General features: G+C 32.1%; 1 protein-coding gene and 1 long non-coding RNA gene across 2 annotated transcripts in view; one reads left to right on the forward strand and one right to left on the reverse strand.

Annotated features, from left to right (window-relative positions):
• The window catches only part of LOC127728673 (uncharacterized), a 96,777-nt gene that overhangs the window by 32,356 nt on the left and 44,520 nt on the right, over nt 1–19,901 (reverse strand). The gene's annotated exons all lie outside the window — the stretch shown is intronic.
• Nucleotides 4,061–19,901, forward strand: part of LOC127728638 (coiled-coil domain-containing protein 18-like) — a 57,177-nt gene continuing 41,336 nt past the window's right edge. The window contains exons 1-6 of the mRNA XM_052236165.1: nt 4,061–4,501; nt 9,372–9,579; nt 11,449–11,628; nt 17,269–17,378; nt 18,879–19,007; nt 19,743–19,839. Coding sequence (XP_052092125.1) covers nt 4,374–4,501; nt 9,372–9,579; nt 11,449–11,628; nt 17,269–17,378; nt 18,879–19,007; nt 19,743–19,839 — 852 coding nt within the window. The 5' untranslated portion in view covers nt 4,061–4,373. The remainder of the gene's footprint in view (nt 4,502–9,371; nt 9,580–11,448; nt 11,629–17,268; nt 17,379–18,878; nt 19,008–19,742; nt 19,840–19,901) is intronic.

The raw sequence follows: 19,901 nt of genomic DNA on the forward strand, positions 1-19,901 counted from the left end.
AATATTGTATTAACAGGAACACCGTTTTACAGAAATAATCTTTTAACAGAGAAAAGTTATGTTTGGCATCAAAGACTCGGAATTGAATTCCTCTTCCAAATAAAGAGAACAAATCTGAAATTCACAGTTTACCGTCTTTTAATCTTTTAAAAAGATAGAATTAAAAGCTAGAATTTACATTTAAACTGGACATTAATGTTTTATTTTGCTTTTCTGTATCAAGAAGACAAGAACATATGCCAATTGAAACAAACACATCGATACTCTGACCAGTGATTTGGAAGGTCTCCTTCTTGCTCTAAATGTGAACTTTTCCACTCTTTTTACTACACTTCCACACAATCTTATCAAACGAAAGTTTTCCTATTTAATTAAATGGTCGTTTTCTCTAACGAGAATGGTAAATATGCTAGAAATACTAACTGGAGGTGTGATGAGATGATTAAAGCTGTAAATCTTCTCCTGGACAACATGTATATACGTATTGGCGATACTGCAATTTATCGACAGTTTTTAGGTATTCCTATGGGCACCAATTGTGCCCCTTTAATAACAGACTTGATCCTGTACTGTTATGAACCACAGTTTATGGCCAAACTCAGTATAAAGACCCGTCTAAATTCCATTTAATTGATAAATTCAACCACACCTACCGTTTTCTTGGTGATATTTTTTCGTTAAATAATCAAGAGTTCTCTAAATATACTACCGAAATTTACCAAAAAGGAACTTACTTTAAATAAATCAAATATTAACAGCAATAATTGTCCTTTCCTAAATTTAGATATTTCCGATTAACACGAGATCTCCGAAACTCTATAAAGATTTTCGACAAAAGGGAAAATTTTTCTTTCCCTTTTGTTTATTTTCCAATTTTGGACGGTGATGTTCCTTTGACACCGTCTTACGGTGTTTTTATATCCCAACTCGTTCGTTATGCCCGTGTCTGTAGTGACGTTTTGGATTTGAACGAGCATTATCTATGTATTATTAAGTCAGGGATTTCGTTACTACAAATTACTCGATACAAAGATTCTTACGGTGATCATTAAATTGTTGTTTACCGAGCTCGAAAATTTAGATACGATCCGTGTAAACTTATCAATCCTTATAATTATACTAAAAGGTTACCAATTCAACACTGTAATTAGGTCTTTGAATTTTGTTTTTATTGGTATAAATATTGATTTTGTTATAAGTAAATTTAAACCATAATAATTTCTATTTTCATACGCATATGCACTTTCGCGGTACTTCAATCTGTCGATACCTATATTTTGGCATTGCACAAGGTCATGTTTTCTCTGACAGTCAATGACGTCTTTAAACTAAATCCATTGGATGTTAGATGTGTACTGTTTGATATTCAGAACTAGTCTTTCTATGTTGTGATGTTACACTATTGTAGGTAGGGTGAAGGTTGGCGCCTATTAAAACGTTGAAACCCGCTGCATTTGTTTGCACCTGTCCTAAGTCAAGAACCTGATGTTCAGTGGTTGTCGTTTGTTGATGTGGTTCATAATTGTTTCTCGTTTCTCGTTCTTTATATAGATTAGACCGTTGGTTTTCCTGTTTGAATGGTTTTACACTAGTCATTTTAAGGGCCCTTTATAGCTTGCTGCTCGGTGTGAGCCAAGGCAACTTGTTGGAGGTCGTACTTTGACCTATAATGGTTTACTTTTACAAATTGTGACTTGGATGGAGAGTTGTCTCCTTGGCACTCATACCACATCTTCTTATATCTATTAGATACATGCTTTTTTATTATTTATTATTGGCTTTGTACTTGCTGTCAGTAACTGCGAGTACTGTCAGATCTGTACTTTGTGTCTTTTTTGTTGTTAGGGATGTATAAATTCCCTGCCACGTCCGGTCTGTGTTTTTCTTAGATGTTTTTCTGCTTTGTATCGATCTGATGAGTTAAGCACTTTTCAACTGATTTTTATAATTTGTTCTTATGTTGTGCCGTAACTCCACTGTCCCAGGTTAGGGTAGGGTTGAGCTCACAAACATGTTTAACCTTGCCAAATTCTTTATAGAAAATGAAAGGATATGGAGTAAATGTACATGGGACAAAATCGCACACAATACATTGAAAACATAGAAATTTGTCAATGAACAGGGCTTTTATTGCATTTCCAAAGTCAGGAGCCTGTTGTTCAGTGGTTCTCATTGTTGGTTGATGTCCGTCATATTTTTTTTTCGCAAATTGTTTTGTAATAAATTAGGTCGTTAGTTTTCCCAGTCGAATTATTTCATATTTTTCATGTCGTGGCCTTAAATAACCGTCTATACAGTATGGGTTTTCTCATTGTTGAAGGTCGTACGGTTGCCTTTAACTGCTTACATCCACTTCATTTGAACTTTGGTGGATAGTTGTGAACTGTTGTCTCATTGACAATCATACCACATCTCCTTATTTTTTATATTTATGTCACTTAAAATCAACCACTTACACAGTATTGAAGCTGGAACCAATATATATATATATATATATATATATATATATATATATATATATATATTATGTTACCGGTACCACAGAAGATAAGTCAATTCTCACTGCTGCATATATATATAGATAGAATTTATTTGATCAAATATCAACATAAAAACATTACAAAAGTAGTATAGCAGACATGTAAACATAGTAAAATAACAAAATCTTAAAACAATTGTTGATACCTAATCAGGAAGATATTAACAGTCTGCATGATTTGTTTATTGAATAAAATGGCAGGTGTTGGAAACTGGTAACTGCATGGTCTTCAACAGTAGAAAAAAAAACAGTGATTTTTTTTCTTCAAATCTATATAAATGATGTATTTGTAAACACTTCTGAAAATACAGATCACGCATGAATACTTATATGCATATATATGTATTTAAAAAAAAATCAACCATGTATAATATTCGTATTTTCTTAATCAATCTAATTAAAATTTGCGTCTCCACACTTGCTCCTCATTTTCGTTCGCTTGTTTATATGCCGCGCTTGGCATTTAAACAACCGAACGGAAATGAGGAGCAAGTGCGGATAACTAACTTTAATTAGATTGTTTGTAAATGAAATAAAAGTTTGACAGTTAAGCGATCAACTGTAATTCACGCTTTAAATTGTGCCCAATCTAATTAAAATATAGATCTCTGATTTCGTTATACTACATATTAGATTGAATTGTGCCAGGTGACCATTATTGTGTTATCCCATGTTAGCACCCCTTTTTATTCTTTTAATTGGATTATCAATCAACCTAATTACATGTCATTACATAAAGTTTTCAGGACCATTCAGGTCTTTTTACTTCCCCATATGCCCGTTCCAGTCCAAGTTACAGTATCAGATCACATATTGTTACTTAATGTTATTTGTTTTCTTATGTTTTTTTATGTATTGGTCTCTGCTGTTTATCATTTGTCATGTTGTAAATATGTTTTCGTTGCTATAGCATATATAATACTTTTCTGCAACAAAGTACTTATATTCATATCAAAATGATGTTGGTTTTAATTTCTATTTCATACATGTAATATATCAGTGTTAATCTCTAACAAAATTTAAAGGAAAGTGACTATAGTCAATTGAAAAAATAAAAAAAAATGTTATTTAAGTTCGAATCATAAATCTTCCCGTAAAATGTCAGGTCTTTTATTTCCCCGTTTCAATATGTCAAAGTTTCGGCATAGAAAAACTACACATTTTCATTTTTATAAAACAATTTTTTTGGGGTACTTATAAATTGACTACAAAAATCAGATTTTATTTAGAAAAATAAAAAATAGGTTGAAAATCTTTTTAACTCATTCGAATCTTTTTATTTTCCCTATTAGATTGAAGTTTTGGCATATTTAAAACTGGGCTAAATGATAAACGCCCGTTTAAATCTGGTAGACAGCAACAATCATTACGTAATATTATACACCTAATAAGGGAGTATGGGACTTGTATGTGTTAAAACCCATTTTGCTGGTTTTCAGATTTCCCCCGTTCGTTTTGATGCTTGAAATGGAATGAAAATATTGCTTATCGCAAACATTTTATTGACAAGAATTCTGAAGATTGTTTTGGTCGCCAATCGGCGAAAAACGCGAATTTTAGAATTATTTAAATCAATGTGAAGTTTATGAAACTACTGTGAAAACATAGAAATTGATTATAATTTTATCTAATAGCATATTTCATCACAACAAACATCGAACGTTTCAAAAGAAGCAATTTCTATTGAACATCCAATATATTTGTTGAGTTGCATGTTTCGGCCTGTTTTGTAAATGTCAACAATGACAATACCCGCCATGTGTTTTATGAATAAACAGAAATATACAAATTAAATGTAAGAACTTCTTCGCTAAGTTTAGATAAGAAGAATATAATGGATAACTTTGAACCACAAGCACTGTTGATGCACAACGTGCATGACCTTCGCAGGCGTCTGTTGGAAACAGAGAGAAACTTGAAGAAGCTTTCAAAAATTGAAAATCGAGAAAAAAATAGATTTGAGTAAGTGAACATAATGTAAATAATTGGTAAACTTTTAATACCAGTTTGTTTTGAATCTTTTATTAACAAAATTTCAGTTGGAAGACCTGGTACATGGACATGATGGAGATGCAGCATAGTCTCGCAGTCAATTAAAATAAAATCCCAATTAAGCAGGGCCTAATCGGTATCGGGTCCGTTCGCGCCCAATACACGTTTGCACCCTACACGTTTGCCCCCTAGGTCCGTTCGCACCCAATTTTTATTCAAATTCAAGTTGAATTATTAGATATTTTTTTTATAGACAATAGACAATTGTCTATCATGTCTATGTATATACCAAAAAATATATATTTTCCTGAATAAAAATTGCGGAATTATTATATGAATGTTTTTTTTTTTATCAATTTGATGATTAATTAATAAATGTTAATTATGTACAAATGTATGATTACTGCTAATTGGTATTTATACACAGCTAAATTTGGTATTATTGTTGTGTGTTTGAAAGTCATGATTGTTGTTTTAACTTGCTTTGATGTAAATACTGCAATGTATTTAGCTTGGTATGAGTAAAACATTGAAGATTTTAAAAGAAAAACACGAAAGATAATTGATTTTGACAGCTTGATCTCACTTTATTTTGAAACAATGAACATTTTTTTTTATCACAACACAAACCAAAACATAATTTAAGATTTATTTAGCACAAAAAAAAATACAACGTGAGAATCTCACTTTATTTTGAAACAATGAAAACATAAATTTATAGCATTAATACACTAACCAAAAGATGATTAAGATTTATTCAACACAAAAAACAAACGTGAGAATCTCACTTTATTTAGAAACAATGAATTTTTTTTTTTATAGCAATACACTCACCAAAACATGATTAAGATTTATTCAACACAAAAAAATGTTGTCAGAATCTCACTTTATTTTGAAACAATGAAAAAAAAATATTTACAGCAATACACTTACCAAAACTCGATTACAAAATTATTAAACACAAAACCAATAAAAAGGGTGCGAACGGACTTTGGGTGCGAATGTGTAGGGTGCGAAAGTGAAAGGGGGCGAACGTGAATGGGCGTGAACGTGGTTTTGGGCGAACGAACCCGGATTCGCCTAATCTTGGATTATGGAGCAAAAGAAATGGCTTCTTATTCCATGAGATAGAAGGAAGAAGTGATCAACTTCTTGGAGAAGTGAAATTCAATAACCTTCAATGCCTTGTGTTTTTGTGATTTCTATGACATATACAATAAAGAAATTGTTTTATATGTATGCAATAAAAGATATACCTGTAGTGTTTTTACATGATTAATGTATAGATTGAAAACTCTTGAAGGGGCATTAGCTACAATTTAGAAAAAAAATGAGAATACAATTCCTTATGTGTCGGAAGTATTATTAAAAGCGAAATTTTGAAATAATACTTTGTTTTTAAGCAATCAGTTTGGCCCAAAGGGGTAGGCCCGGTAAGACCCCTTTTTGGCCCCAAAATATAGCACTTTTACAGATTTGTTGAAATGTAAACTTTTAGCTCTTTATTGGAAAGTAGAATACTTTTGTTCCATACACATGGCCTGTTTTTGACAATACAATGCACATGCATCAGGTAAGAGCATCATAAATTCATGCAAAATTACTGAAATCTTCACAATTGTAGTATTTGTGCTAATTTTAAGACGGTTTTTGTCTGAAATGGAAGTGGCCACTTTTGTGTTCAGTCTAAATATTTCAACATATGTTGTATTTGATAATAATACTTAACATATAAAAATGTTAAGACTGAACATGAATGTGTCCACTTTCATGTTAGACAAAAACATCTGAAAAGTGACGTTTTATGGCATATTTGATAGATTTTTCATATTTAAGCTTGAATTTGAGCGTCTTTTATGACCAAATCAGTTCAAATCTTTAACATAAACTAATTAAATCGACTGAAGTAGACACTTAAGTGTTTACAAAATGTCAAAAATCCCTAATCAGATGTACTTCGTAAACTATTTGTATAAAGCTTTATATTTCAGAAGGTAGTAGACCTGGATGCTTCATATCTTGTATGCAGATACCTTATGTTACAAAGTTTCCGTCAATCGTATGTCCATTGTCCTTGACCTCATTTTCATGGTTCAGTGACTGCTTGGAAAAAAATTTGAGTTTTTTTGTCATATGAGTTTCTCACTTATTATGAGTAATAGGATAACTATACTGTACACACAGAGAGGACATGTTCTCATACTCCTAACAATGATTCTGGTGTAACACAGTGTCACACTGTGAAACACGGATTTCTCTCCCAAAATACTCCCAGTACTTACTCCCATCTGGGAGGATTTTATGACTTGTTGATTGCAGGTAAAAGTAATAAAAATCAACACAGCATGACTGTATGGTCTGACATTGACATGTAATTACAGGTCAACTATTCTAATTACAATGTACTTCATCCTATTTGAAATATTTTCCTTAAAGTTTTATTTCTGAAATAAATGAAAAGGTACTGAAATGAAATTTTAAATTTTTTATACAAAATATATATTGATATTTGTTTTCATTTATCTTGTAAGATTGGAAAATTATTAACTTTCTTACATAATCAAGAACGGATAGTTGATATTTATAAGTTTTATTTGTAGTCAGATTAAAAAAATATTTAATGATAAAAACAAATAATAAATAAAGTAAAGAAATTGAATATATATATATTTCTTCCTTTAATTTTCATTCAAATTTTAGAAAAAGATTGAATAAATTCTGTTTAACATTTCTTAATTTCATATAATTATAATCACCTTATATAAACATATGATATTTTAATATTTTCTATCCAAATTTGATGTACTTAAAATGTTACAAATGTGACTGTCATTTAATGACAGTAAACACAAAAAATGTTTATTGTAGTCAACAACTACTGGCACACTTCAAAGGTAATTATGGCAATAAAAGTCATGGTGTTGGGAGAAACGACACCAAGGTAATAAACAATTAAGGGATTAAATGGAGGAATTACACCAAGTTTCTCCCAATTTCCTTCCAAGATTAAGAGAGAGTTGCTGGAGTTCTTAGGTGTGACACCAAGTTTTTACACAGTCATGAGTGTTTGGAGTATGAGAATCAGTACTCTCTGTGTGTACTGTATTTGGTATATGGGTTCCTTGCCATGTCTGCATGTCTGTCAGACAGAGTTCACCTGACCTTGACCTCATTTAATGGATCAGTGATCAAGGTTAAAGTTACATGATTTGGTCCGTTTCTCATATACTATAAGCAGTAGGTCAACTATATTTGGTGTATGGAACGATTGTAACGGGTACATGTCAGTCAGGCAGGTTTCATCTGACCATGACCTCATTTTCATGGTTCATTGGTCAATGTTAAGTTTGTGTTTTGGTCTGTTTTTCAAGTACTATAAGCAAGAGGTCAAGTATATTTGGTGAATGGAATGATTATAAGGTGTACAAGTCTGTCTGGCAGGTATCATCGGACCTTGACCTCATTTTCATGGTTCATTGGTCAATGTTAAGTTTTTGTGTTTTTGTCTGTGTTTCAAGTACTATAAGCAATAGGTGAACTATATTTGGTGTATGGAAAGATTGTAAGGTTTACATGTCTGTCTGGCAGGTATCATCTGGCCTTGACCTTATTTTCATGGTTCATTGGTCAATGTTAAGTTTTTGTGCTTTGGTCTGTTTTTTAAGTGCATACATACTATATGCAATAGGTCAACTATATTTTGTGTATGGAGTGATTGAAGGTATACATGTCTGTCTGGCAGGTATCATCTGATCTTGACCTCATTTTCATGGTTCATTGGTCAATGTTAAGTTTTTGTGCTTTGGTCTGTTTATCAATTACCATAAGCAATAGATCAACTATATTTTTGGTATGGAATGCTTGTAAGGTGAACATGTCTGTCTGGCAGGTATCATCTGACCTTGACCTCATTTTCATGGTTCATTGGTCAATGTTAAGTTTTTGTGATTTGGTCTGTTTTTCAATTACCATAAGCAATAATAGGGTCAACTATATTTGGTGTATGGAATAATTGTAAGGTGTACATGTCTGTCTGACAAGATTTATCTGACCTTGACCTCATTGTCGTGGATCTTTAAAAATGTTAAGTTTATGTGATACTTGTAGTAAGGCCATTATCTTCAAGACTTGAAGTTGAACATAAAATCAATGGTCAGTAAAGCAGGCGAGACATTTCAGCATGTGAACTCTTTTCTTTTAATAAGTAGATTATGTCTTTTGATCTTTTTTGAACTGTGATATAACAGATTAATCAATTTTTAAATCATCATTACCGAATTTTAGATTATTTTGTAGGTCGGTTCAAACCCATTCATTTTCTATGATTCAGTATGGATTCAAAATCAAATTAGTTGAACTATATAGTAAATAAAGATACATCTACAAAATAAACCCAGAATGTAAACTTTTGTCTGTTTCTGAAATATGAAGAATATATGTTCAACATTTAACACAACTTTACATTAATTTGGGTCCATTTGTTAATAAGTTGGTAGTAGTTTGTGTTGGTGCGAGTTTTGCAAATGTATGAGTTTACTGCGGAAAGAGTTGCTTGTGGTGATACGAGTTTACTGTGATACTAGTTGCTTGTGGTGGTATGAGTTTACTGTGATACTAGTTGCTTGTGGTGGTACGAGTTTACTGTGATACTAGTTGCTTGTGGTGGTATGAGTTTACTGTTATACTAGATGCTATTATAAAAATGATTAAATAACCATAAATTTCCCCAATATTTGTAAGGTCAGCTTTTTTCATATGATCTACGTATGGGGGGTTTCAAACTTGAATCTGCATAACATCATTCAAAAAGTTGTGGATTTTATATTTGTTTCTTTTTTAGTGAGGATGATGATGTTGAAAGTATTAGTACAATAACCAGTCACCCAGACAGACTGTTTCCACTGACCATGGAGGAGCTACTTCAGTACCCAGATAATAGACCAGATGACAGAGACAGTATAGCGTCTGGATTAGCTACACTGCCTGAATCTTCTTATGCTGGCTTTGAAAGAGTCAATCCTGTATCCAGTACTCCTAGTAAACCCAAAGTATGTAGTTATGAAGATAAGGTCAAAAGTAAGGACCCAACATAGTTTTCATGAAGGGTTGCATCAAGCATTTTCCACACTTTCAGCCTGTTTGATCAGCTAAGACTCTCACATTTAGTACTGAGCACCTGATGTCTTTCGAAAGTGATCTCTTTTAAAGTTTTCAGTTAATTTAAACCAAACCAAGCTAGCTGCAAGCATGCTTAAAGTGTCTTGTTTTAAAACTTTTTATCAATGATAAGGTCTTCCTGAAGGGGCATTAGCTATGAGATATATAAAAAAATACAAAGATGATTTTTTTTTTGTTCAGTCCTCAATAAATAACCTAAGAACCATTGCTTATGAATTATTCACTTGCAATTGAATAATTCAACCTCATTGAATCCGTATTCATGTGACCTTCAATTTGACCCCTTAGCTGGAGATGGGTTACACATGTATTCAGCTATTAAAGGAAAGGAATGTCAACATTGAAAGTGAAACAAGGATGAACCATTTGGTTGACTGATTTGATCCACAAAAAAATTCATTCGTATTCAGGTAAAAACGATGATAAACATACTTTTTAACTACAATATGAATCAAACAGACCTAGAAAAATCCAATTACATGTGGTCGCTATCTATTTATATTTGTATTTATGTTTATATCAGGTTATTTGACTGTCGGCAGTCTTTGGAGGTCATCTTGATGGTTAATCAGATGACATCTAGACAAAAATAGACATAAAAAAATACACTATTGTTTCAGAAAAAGGGTGAAGGTTTGGTACCATTAAAACGTTTAAACCCGCTGCATTTGTTTGCACCTGTCCTAAATCAGGAATCTGATGTTCAGTAGTTGTCGTTTGTTGATGTGGTTCATAAGTGTTTCTCGTTTCTCGTTTTTTTATATAGATTAGACCGTTGGTTTTCCCGTTTGAATAATTTTTGGGGCCCTTTATAGCTTACTGTTCGGTGTGAGCCAAGGCTCCGTGTTGAAGACCGTACTGTGACCTATAATGGTTTACTTTTATAAATTTTGACTTGGATGGAGAGTTGTCTCATTGGCACTCATACCACATCTTCTTATATCTATGAAATGCTGATACATATTATCGAGACCATGCATTGTTAATTGATTATTCTAGACTTTTTGTAATTTGGATATATACATTTTAGAATGTTGTTAATCAAATATGAGAATTTGAGTCAAATCGGTGAACATGAATTTGACAGCTAATGCCCCTTTAAACCAACACGACCATAATACCTGTACAGAATAGAAAACTAAGGTTGAATTATATGTCAATCATTTCTCCTGCTTTTATTTAGCCTTTAAAAACCTACAAAGCTAGAATCAATCTTTTAATGGTTCCATTTCAGCTTTTGACTATAAAATTTTAAAATATTAACATTTGAAGAGGTAGCTTTCAGTGAATATTTTACTGAGGTAGAGAAGATCATTTCAACAAAAATGACTTGTTTACTCTGACTACTTGCTGTAAATTTTCTATTTACAATTACCAGATACATACAGTAACTAAATCAATTAAAATGGAATTCAACCTGATATAGTTTTCAGGAAATTCTAAAATTCATTAATCCATCATTGTGTATAGGCTTTTCCAGATAAAGTTTTATGGGAAGATGAGATATAATCAAATTTGTATAAATGTTTGGGTTGAATAATTAAAAAAAAAGTAAATTCTCTGAATTTCTTCTTAATTTCCAAGGAAGGTATGTTTAAAAGAAACATGCTGTCAAAAACCACACCCCTAACCCCTCCATTTCAATTAATTTTAAGGAAACCAAAAGACGGATGCATTGGGGGCTTCTTTGTACAAAATAAGAAAATCTATGAAATTTAGAAAGATAATTTTGTCTTTAGTATACATCTAAAGATGACAGACTCAGCTACAGCTTAATTGAGGGTCACCAAAAGGTCAACAATGAGTCAGCAGAAGTAAGAAATGTGAAAGAGGCTAACAGGAAGTTACTGTTACAGAATCAGAAACTATTAGTGGAGACAGAAAAATGTAGCCGTGAATTACTTGGTGCTAAATCAAAGGTTAGAAGGGATAATGTTTTTTGTTGTTGCTAAAACATGAATATCAAAGCATTTACTTCATAAATAAGGTTCATTCTTATTAAAACAAGTTGCTTTCTTTAAAAAAAGAAAAGCAATACGTGAACCTAAGACCGCTGACTGGTCACCAAAGGATTGTTGCTGAATGTTTGTTTCCATTTGAATTGAAATAATTGACTGTGAAAAGAAGAAGATAATGATGAAGTTAAACAACCTTTATTAAAACTATGTAATAGTGTGTACATTCTTGTACATCTCAGTTGAAAATAATGTTGGATAGTTGTGAATAGAAATGTGTATATATACAGAACTATTTGAATATACATTTTAAAGATCAACTATTTCATTTGTTACTTGGGATTGTACATCATTTTTTTCATAAACCTATTGCAAATCCCAGTTTCTACTAACTGGATGTATAATGCAAATTGCAAAAACCAATTACAATATAAATTTAAGCAGTCAGTTAGCTTTATAATCTGGAAGCATTTATTTTATCTATCATATCTTTATTGAGTTTCCTTCATATTATCAACTCGTTATTGAATTTTTCTGTACTCATGGTAGATATTGTATAGATAAATTTTCCATGTGAAGTGAAACCCTGTGGCATGCAACTTTTAAGAATGTTTCGTATATATTTCTTGAGACTAACACACCAGCTTCATTTGGACCTCTTATATAGAGACTTATTTTGGTCTCAAAAAACATCTTAAATTTTAAGGATCATATCCTGATTTTCTTAAATCAATCCAAATATTCTACAGAGAAACTTGGTTTTGAAGAATATCTTATTTTTCAGAAGTTTTATGAATACATAAACATACTCTCAAAAGAACCAATTTATATAAAAAGACATGTAGATATGAAAAGATACCAGGATTAACATGTTGTACGCCAGACGTGAGTTAAGTCTTCAAAGAATCATCAGTGACGCTCTAATGAAAAATGTGTAAAAAAAAAACCAAACATACCGGGTAGTACGAAGTAGGTAAAAAATCCTTGGCATTTCGAAAATGTCAAAATTTATAAAAGGACAATTACTCAAAAAAAGAAAGCAAAAGAGAAACAGCTAGAGGTCAGAATACAGTTTTTAAGCAATGATGATCGTGCTTGAAACCACATGTCAAGCTCTTACTACCACGTCCTGAATTTAGATCAGAAAAGGGAAAATTCGCACTCGCAAGTGAAATTAACATTTATGCCTGAACATGATATTTTTGCGCAAGAAATAGTAAATAGAAAGCATATGCACTGATACTCTGGATACGAATACGCATTTGCGTCATCACATATATTAATCTTATAGTTGAATTCGGATGTCAAACTACCTACCTCAAGTGTTTTGACTCCGGATTCATTGACATTTTATCCGTAATTTTTGCGAATGGAAACCGATAATGTGCGTATGAAGAGGGTGTATAATGTGAATGAATCAAGACGTGTAGTATAGCTGTTCAAGACAATGAATACAATTTTCAATACCGTATCATAGTACAAATATTAAGATGCTATAAGGTTGAACTAATAAAAGAAAGAAAAAGAAAAAAAAAATTGAAATTTTATAATCAACATACATTCCTGTTTGTGAACTTTTTTCCTGAAAATAGCTTGAATATAATATCAATAAACATAAATGTCAAGTATTTACTGACAGATATTTTATTTATCAAATGAATCTTTTTTTTAAAGATTATGAATATATTGCTATACAAAATATAAGCAGTGACTTGTAAATCCCTACTAAAACAGTATAAAATAATTGACATTATGATAGTAATTAATTTTGTTATGATTATTGTAAACATTAATTACGTTTTTTGTGAGTTGAAATGATTTAAAATCCTTGTGAATTGAAACCATGCAAGTATTTTTTCATTCACGACCTTTTAAAATTTAGATATTTAGCTAATTTTGAGTACGCATCCCTGCTCATTGGTGCTCATACGTTACAAATAATTTTCATAAATGTAATGACTGATCAAACATGTAAGACATAATTCACGTATACAGTTACAATTTTGATTATATTCTATAATTATTAGGAATAAATTCAGTCTCTGTTTAACCTTAACAATGAATATTCTCTTAGTCTGGTAGTATTTATTAATGAAATTATATATATTTTTTTACAGAAAAATCCTTTTGTTTGATTATCTTTCTGCTCTCCAATCACTGTGTAACCGACCTTAGAAAAATATTTTTACAGAAATATCGTTTTCCTAATTTTCTTCATGCTTTCCGACATTTTCTCATGCTATGATTGAAATACTAAAGCTCAAATGTTAAACGTGCAGAACTAATCAGTTTATTCTGGGTCATTTTATGTCAATAAACTATTTCCAGGTTTATTAATACTACACACACAACGAGAAGAGGGGCCGTCTCAAAGCATGAATTATATAATTGCGTTATCATTATACTTGATATTTAATAATCATTCAATTATTAAAAACACATATGTTTTGTGAAAAGGCAAATAGGTTCTAATAGTTAAATGATTTTTTGACTGCAACTTAGTCTTTATTGTTTTACTTTCCAATTTACTTTGATTGTTAATGTCACTTGGTAGCCTAGCCATAGAGGGACCATATCAAAGACGTAGATAACTACCTGTATAAATGATCGAAAACTTTCGAGAGGTTCCGAGAAATAATTCCGACTTCCGGCCTAGAGATATCCAGTGGCCCATAGACACATCCAAAGCTCGCCAATATATAAGCGTGAAACCCCCTCAGGGGGTTCACGCAAAAAATTTTTTTTTGTTGATTTAAGATATATTAGAAAAGTAAATGGACAGAAAATCACAAAACAAAAGTTTACAAATTTAAAGCTAATAATGCAAAAAGTCGCAAAAGCCACAATTTTTATTTAGAAATAAAAAGGTGATATACAGAAAGTCGCAGCTCATATGGTTTGATACATTTTAACAGGGACATTATAAACAGCCATGTTCTATAAGATTACAGGGACAAACCGAACAAAAACTCATTTCATAATTTACACGTAAGGAACAAAATGTGATATTTCGTTTTCATTAGGATTGTACAAACTACAAAAAGTCATTTTCTTTCAGTTTTTAGCTCACCTGGCCCGAAGGGCCAAGTGAGCTTTTCTCATCACTTGGCGTCCGTCGTCCGTCGTCCGTCGTCGTCCGGCGTCGTCCGTCGTCAACCCTCGTCGGCGTTAACTTTTTACATTTTGAACTTCTTCTAGAGAACCACTGAATGGATGAAACCAAACATGGCATGAATGTTCCTTATGAGGTGCTGACCAAGTGTTGTTACTTTGTAGCCGATCCATCATCCAAGATGGCCGCCAGTGGGGGGACTTAGTTTAACATAGGACCCTATGGGAAATGCATACAAATGACTTCTTTTAGAGAACCACTGAATGGAATGAAACCAAACATGGCATGAATGTTCCTTATGAGGTGCTCACCAAGTGTTGTTACTTTGTTGCCAATCCATCATCCAAGATGGCCGCCAGCCGGGGACTTAGTTTAACATAGGACCCTATGGGAAATGCATACAAATGACTTCTTTTAGAGAACCACTGAATGGAAAAAAAACAAACATGGCATGAATGTTCCTTATGAGGTGCTGACCATGTGTTGTTACTTTGTAGCCGATCCATCATCCAAGATGGCCGCCATCTGGGAACTTAGTTTAACATAGGACCCTATGGGAAATACATACAAATGTCTTCTTTTAGAGAACCACTGAATGGAATGAAACCAAACATGGCATGAATGTTCCTTATGAGGTGCTGACCAAGTGTTGTTACTTTGCAGTCGGTCCATCATCCAAGATGGCCGACAGCAGGGGACTTAGTTTAACAAAGGACCTATGGGAAATACATACAAATGTCTTCTTTTAGCGAACCACTGAATGGAATGAAACCAAACATGGCATGAATGTTCCTTATGAGGTACTGACCAAGTGTTGTTACTTTGCAGTCGGTCCATCATCCAAGATGGCCGACAGCAGGGGACTTAGTTTAACAAAGGACCTAATAATTGGGAAATACATACAAATGTCATCTTTTAGAGAACCACTGAATGGAATGAAACCAAACATGGCATGAATCTTCCTTATGAGATGCTGACCAAGTGTTGTTACTTTGTAGCCGATCCATCATCCAAGATGGCCGACAGCGGGGGACTTAGTTTAACATAGGACCCTATGGGAAATACATACAATTGTCTTCTTTTAGAGAACCACTGAATGGAATTGAACCAAACATGGCATGAATGTTCCTTATGAGTTGCTGACCAAGTGTTGTTACTTTGCAGTCGATCCATCATCCAAGATGGCCGCTAGGGTGGGGGGGGGGGGGGGCTTAGTTTAACATAGGACCCTATGGGAAATACATACAAATGTCTTCTTTTAGAGTACCACTGAATGGAATGAAACCAAACATGGCATGAATGTTCCTTATGAAGTGCTCGACAAGTGTTGCTACTTTGTTGCCGATTTACTGTTCAAGATGGCCACCAGGATATTTTATTAAATAACGGGACCAATATTAATCAAAATTTGGCCTCAATCACTATTTGGGTATCTGTTATGATTTTTATCTATCTTTACATGATTTCTAAAACCAAAGTAGAGTCAGGTGAGCGACACAGGCTCTTGAGAGCCTCTAGTTTAATGTATTATAATATACTTTGCAGTTGAGACAACAGATTGCCTTTCTGTTTACCAAAGCTATATAGCAGAGCTGTTTTAACCAAACATTTTTCAATGATGAATTGGAAACTGTTTGGTCCTCCATTCAAAGTCCATTGTTTTTGTTCCTATTTAGAAGGGAGACTAATTTCTTGTCCTTAAGATCTTAGATCTCAACCCACTACACACACAGTGGTGCATGTGGTTGTCCCATGTCAGAAGCCTCTTCATTTGTTGTCTTTTGTTATATCTTAATTTTAATGCCCCGCCTATGATAGTAGTAGGGGCATTATTTTTTCTGGTCTCTGCTTCCATTCGTTCGTTCGTCTGCCTGTCCCACTTCAGGTTAAAGTTTTTTGTCATGGTAGTTTTTGATGAAGTTGAAGTCCAATCAACTTGAAAATTAGTACACATGTTCCCTATGATATGATCTTTCTAATTTTAATGCCAAATCAGAGTTTTGACCCCAATTTCACGGTCCACCGAACAAAGAAAATGATAGTGCAAGTGGGGCATCCATGTACTATGGACACATTCTTGTCATTTTGTTATTTAGTCTCTGTTAAATTTATTCAAAACTCTTCTAGATTCAGTGTGATTTATTGCTTGACATACTACATGTATATAGCCACTTGTCTATTGTTAATAATCATATTTTGACCTTGATTTATATTATGATTTTTTTTGGCTATTGGAAGTATTCCCTGTTTCCATTTATTCATATGCTGCAACTAGACAGTCTATGTCATTATTTGTTAATTTTCAACTTCTGCTGTATGTTTTTATCTTCTGTGAAGTTCAAGGAGTAAATTTTTTTTTAAACAAAACTGATAAATTTGCTTTAATACCAGATGGAAAATTAAATATTTTGCTTCAAACTCTCTCATATGGAATTTGAAATCAGAAATTGCAACAAAAATATAGATGTTGTGAATTATCTTGTCCTTTAAAGGTGCAGGAGCTAAGCAAGGAGTTAAATGACTTCAGAGAACAAGTTCCAGATTTGGAGGATAGAATTACAGGACTGCAAGCTGAAACAGAATCACAGGATGCTGCTCTTAGGTAGGTTATATTGGTAACAATAGTTTAATATGATTTAGCAAACGATAGTTTCTACAGCATCCATCTAAGTCAGATGGATATGCTTGTAATTTTCTAGAGTTAGTGTTCAATAATGAGCCAACAAACTTTAATTGGTGTTTTAAGGGCTATTCCATTAAAATGTATGTGGGAGGGTAGGAAGGGAAGTTTAATTATTGAATGTGGGTCATGGGTCTTTTTTCAGTATGCGTCTATTACCATTATGCAAAATTATCTAAAAAATGGTTCTTGGTTGTAGGGATATTGTGAAAGTCCCTTCCTACCCTCTCACATACATTTTAATGGAATAACCCTAAGGGGGTACCCAACACTCTGACTAAAATAGATTTGACTTGTCTAATTTTCATAGAATTTTGACCAAATATTTACTTTCACCTGTTGACAAAAAAAACTAAAATTTCAAGAAATTTGAACCACACAATTTACAGGAATAATTTCATTGGATATATAGCCCAGTTTGACAAACACTAATTTAGATCATTGATAAGCTTGATTTTTCTTTACTAATAGTTTGTGATTAAAACACTCAGCTGATTTTTAAGAGTTAACTCCCTAAGATGTTCTGTACCCACTTAAGTTTTGTCTTTTAATTTAAAAAAAAAAGACTGTGTTATGGGTTATTATTTTCTTTAATATTGTTGTAATAATATAATATTTTTTAAAGCATTTCATCCACTTCACTTAGTAACAGCCATAGTATGTTTTATAGAATCATATTGTTTAAATAACTGCTGTGTAGAATATCCAAAATTGAATGCTTGTCAGTGAGATAAGACATACTGTACATAAACCTTTCAGTTGTACATACATGTTAAGCATATTGCCTTGCAGTAATGAAAATAAAATATGAACACACATTTTTTAACTCTTGAGATAAGTTTCTTCTTTTGGAATTTATTTTGTAAATGATGAAGATACCCTTATATAAAATTTCTATCAAGCAGAACTAATTGACCCTTTTATTAACTGATGAATCTTAATAGATGCTTAAAATTGGTAGCTGCTATAAGCTAAATGGCACATAAAATATAAAACTATGTTTATTTTTAAGACATTTTATACAAATATTTGACTGAATTTCATTCTGAGTTGTATTTTCTTGTATTAATTTCAAACCAATGAAATGACCAGTTGACCCATTAAAGGAGAATATATAGATTGTGAGAGCATCAGCCATATACATGTATACTCTTAAACAGACATTTCCAAGTTAGTCATTTTTGGTAGTACATTGTAATGTGTTGCCAAAGAACAGGAGTTTTTATAAACTAAATTGTAGAAGCTTTGAACGTAAAAAGAAGATTGTATACAGAATTAAGATGAAACTAATGTTTTAAAAAGAATCCTATCTTGAAAAGAAAATTCCATAGCTGATTCACTACAGTACACAAATGTACATGATTGAAATTATTTTAATTATAACAAGTTTGACAGAAATTATTGAAAATGTTTTTGTTTTAGAGATGCTGAGGAGAGGTATGACAGGAGCCAAAAACAACTCGATGAAAACAAACAAAGCATTAAAGACTTAGAAAATCATATTGAAGAATTCAGATCAGATTTATCTGATGAAAGAAAAAAGAGAAAGGGGTAATTAATTATTGAAATCTAGTCAGTATGTTAAAAGTAAAATATTTTAATTCATATCCATGTAAAGGAAATATCGACAATTAAAAAGTCTGTTATTAATTGTTGGGTTGTTGATTTTCTAATGCTTAGAAAGCTGGGGGAAATAAGAGAAAATGTATCCTTTTGCTGTGTCATCTTTTGGGTAGACACAAAGTGAAATCTAAGTTGCCTTGCATTTTTTCAGCTTCTTCTTTTAAAATAATTTGTCCTGATAGTATGCAGTCAGTCCTAAAGCAATTGTTAAATGTGGAATTCTTCTGTAGAAATTCCAATAAGGAACATATTTGACATTATTTTAGAAATTACTGGTTTAATTACTTAAATTGTTTTAAATTTGAAATGAATCATTTGTATATTTATTCCTCAGTTTTTTTTCCAGTGGAAGTACTAGTCATGTCATGAGATATAGACAGTAGTTTGCTTATGTTCAAATTTCATAAATCCATTTTGATTATACAAATCAAAAGAAATAAATTTGTTTACTTAGCAGACAAACATAAAGATTAAGAATAATTGAATTCTGGGTAATTGGTTATGTTAGACTCATATTTGGGGTAGACTTTCCTGTCAGACTTTAACAGATAATTTGAGAAGAAAATTTCTGTAAAAACAAAAAAAATATAAAAAGGTATTCCAGCAGAATTTGTTTTATTTAGTTATCTTTTCAGAACTTAAATCATTTAATTTCATTTACAGTGCTGAAAATCAGAGAGATGAAGCTTTACAAAACCTGTTAGAATCACAAGAGATGCTGGAAGATTATCAGAAAAAGACAAAAGAAAAGATTAAAAAGGTATATTAGAATATAATTTTTCATATTTTGAACAAATGTTATTTTTTTAAATGTATTTCCAG

Source organism: Mytilus californianus, unplaced genomic scaffold (assembly GCF_021869535.1).
Source record: "Mytilus californianus isolate M0D057914Y unplaced genomic scaffold, xbMytCali1.0.p SCAF_2, whole genome shotgun sequence".
Classification (NCBI taxonomy): Eukaryota; Metazoa; Mollusca; class Bivalvia; order Mytilida; family Mytilidae; genus Mytilus; species Mytilus californianus.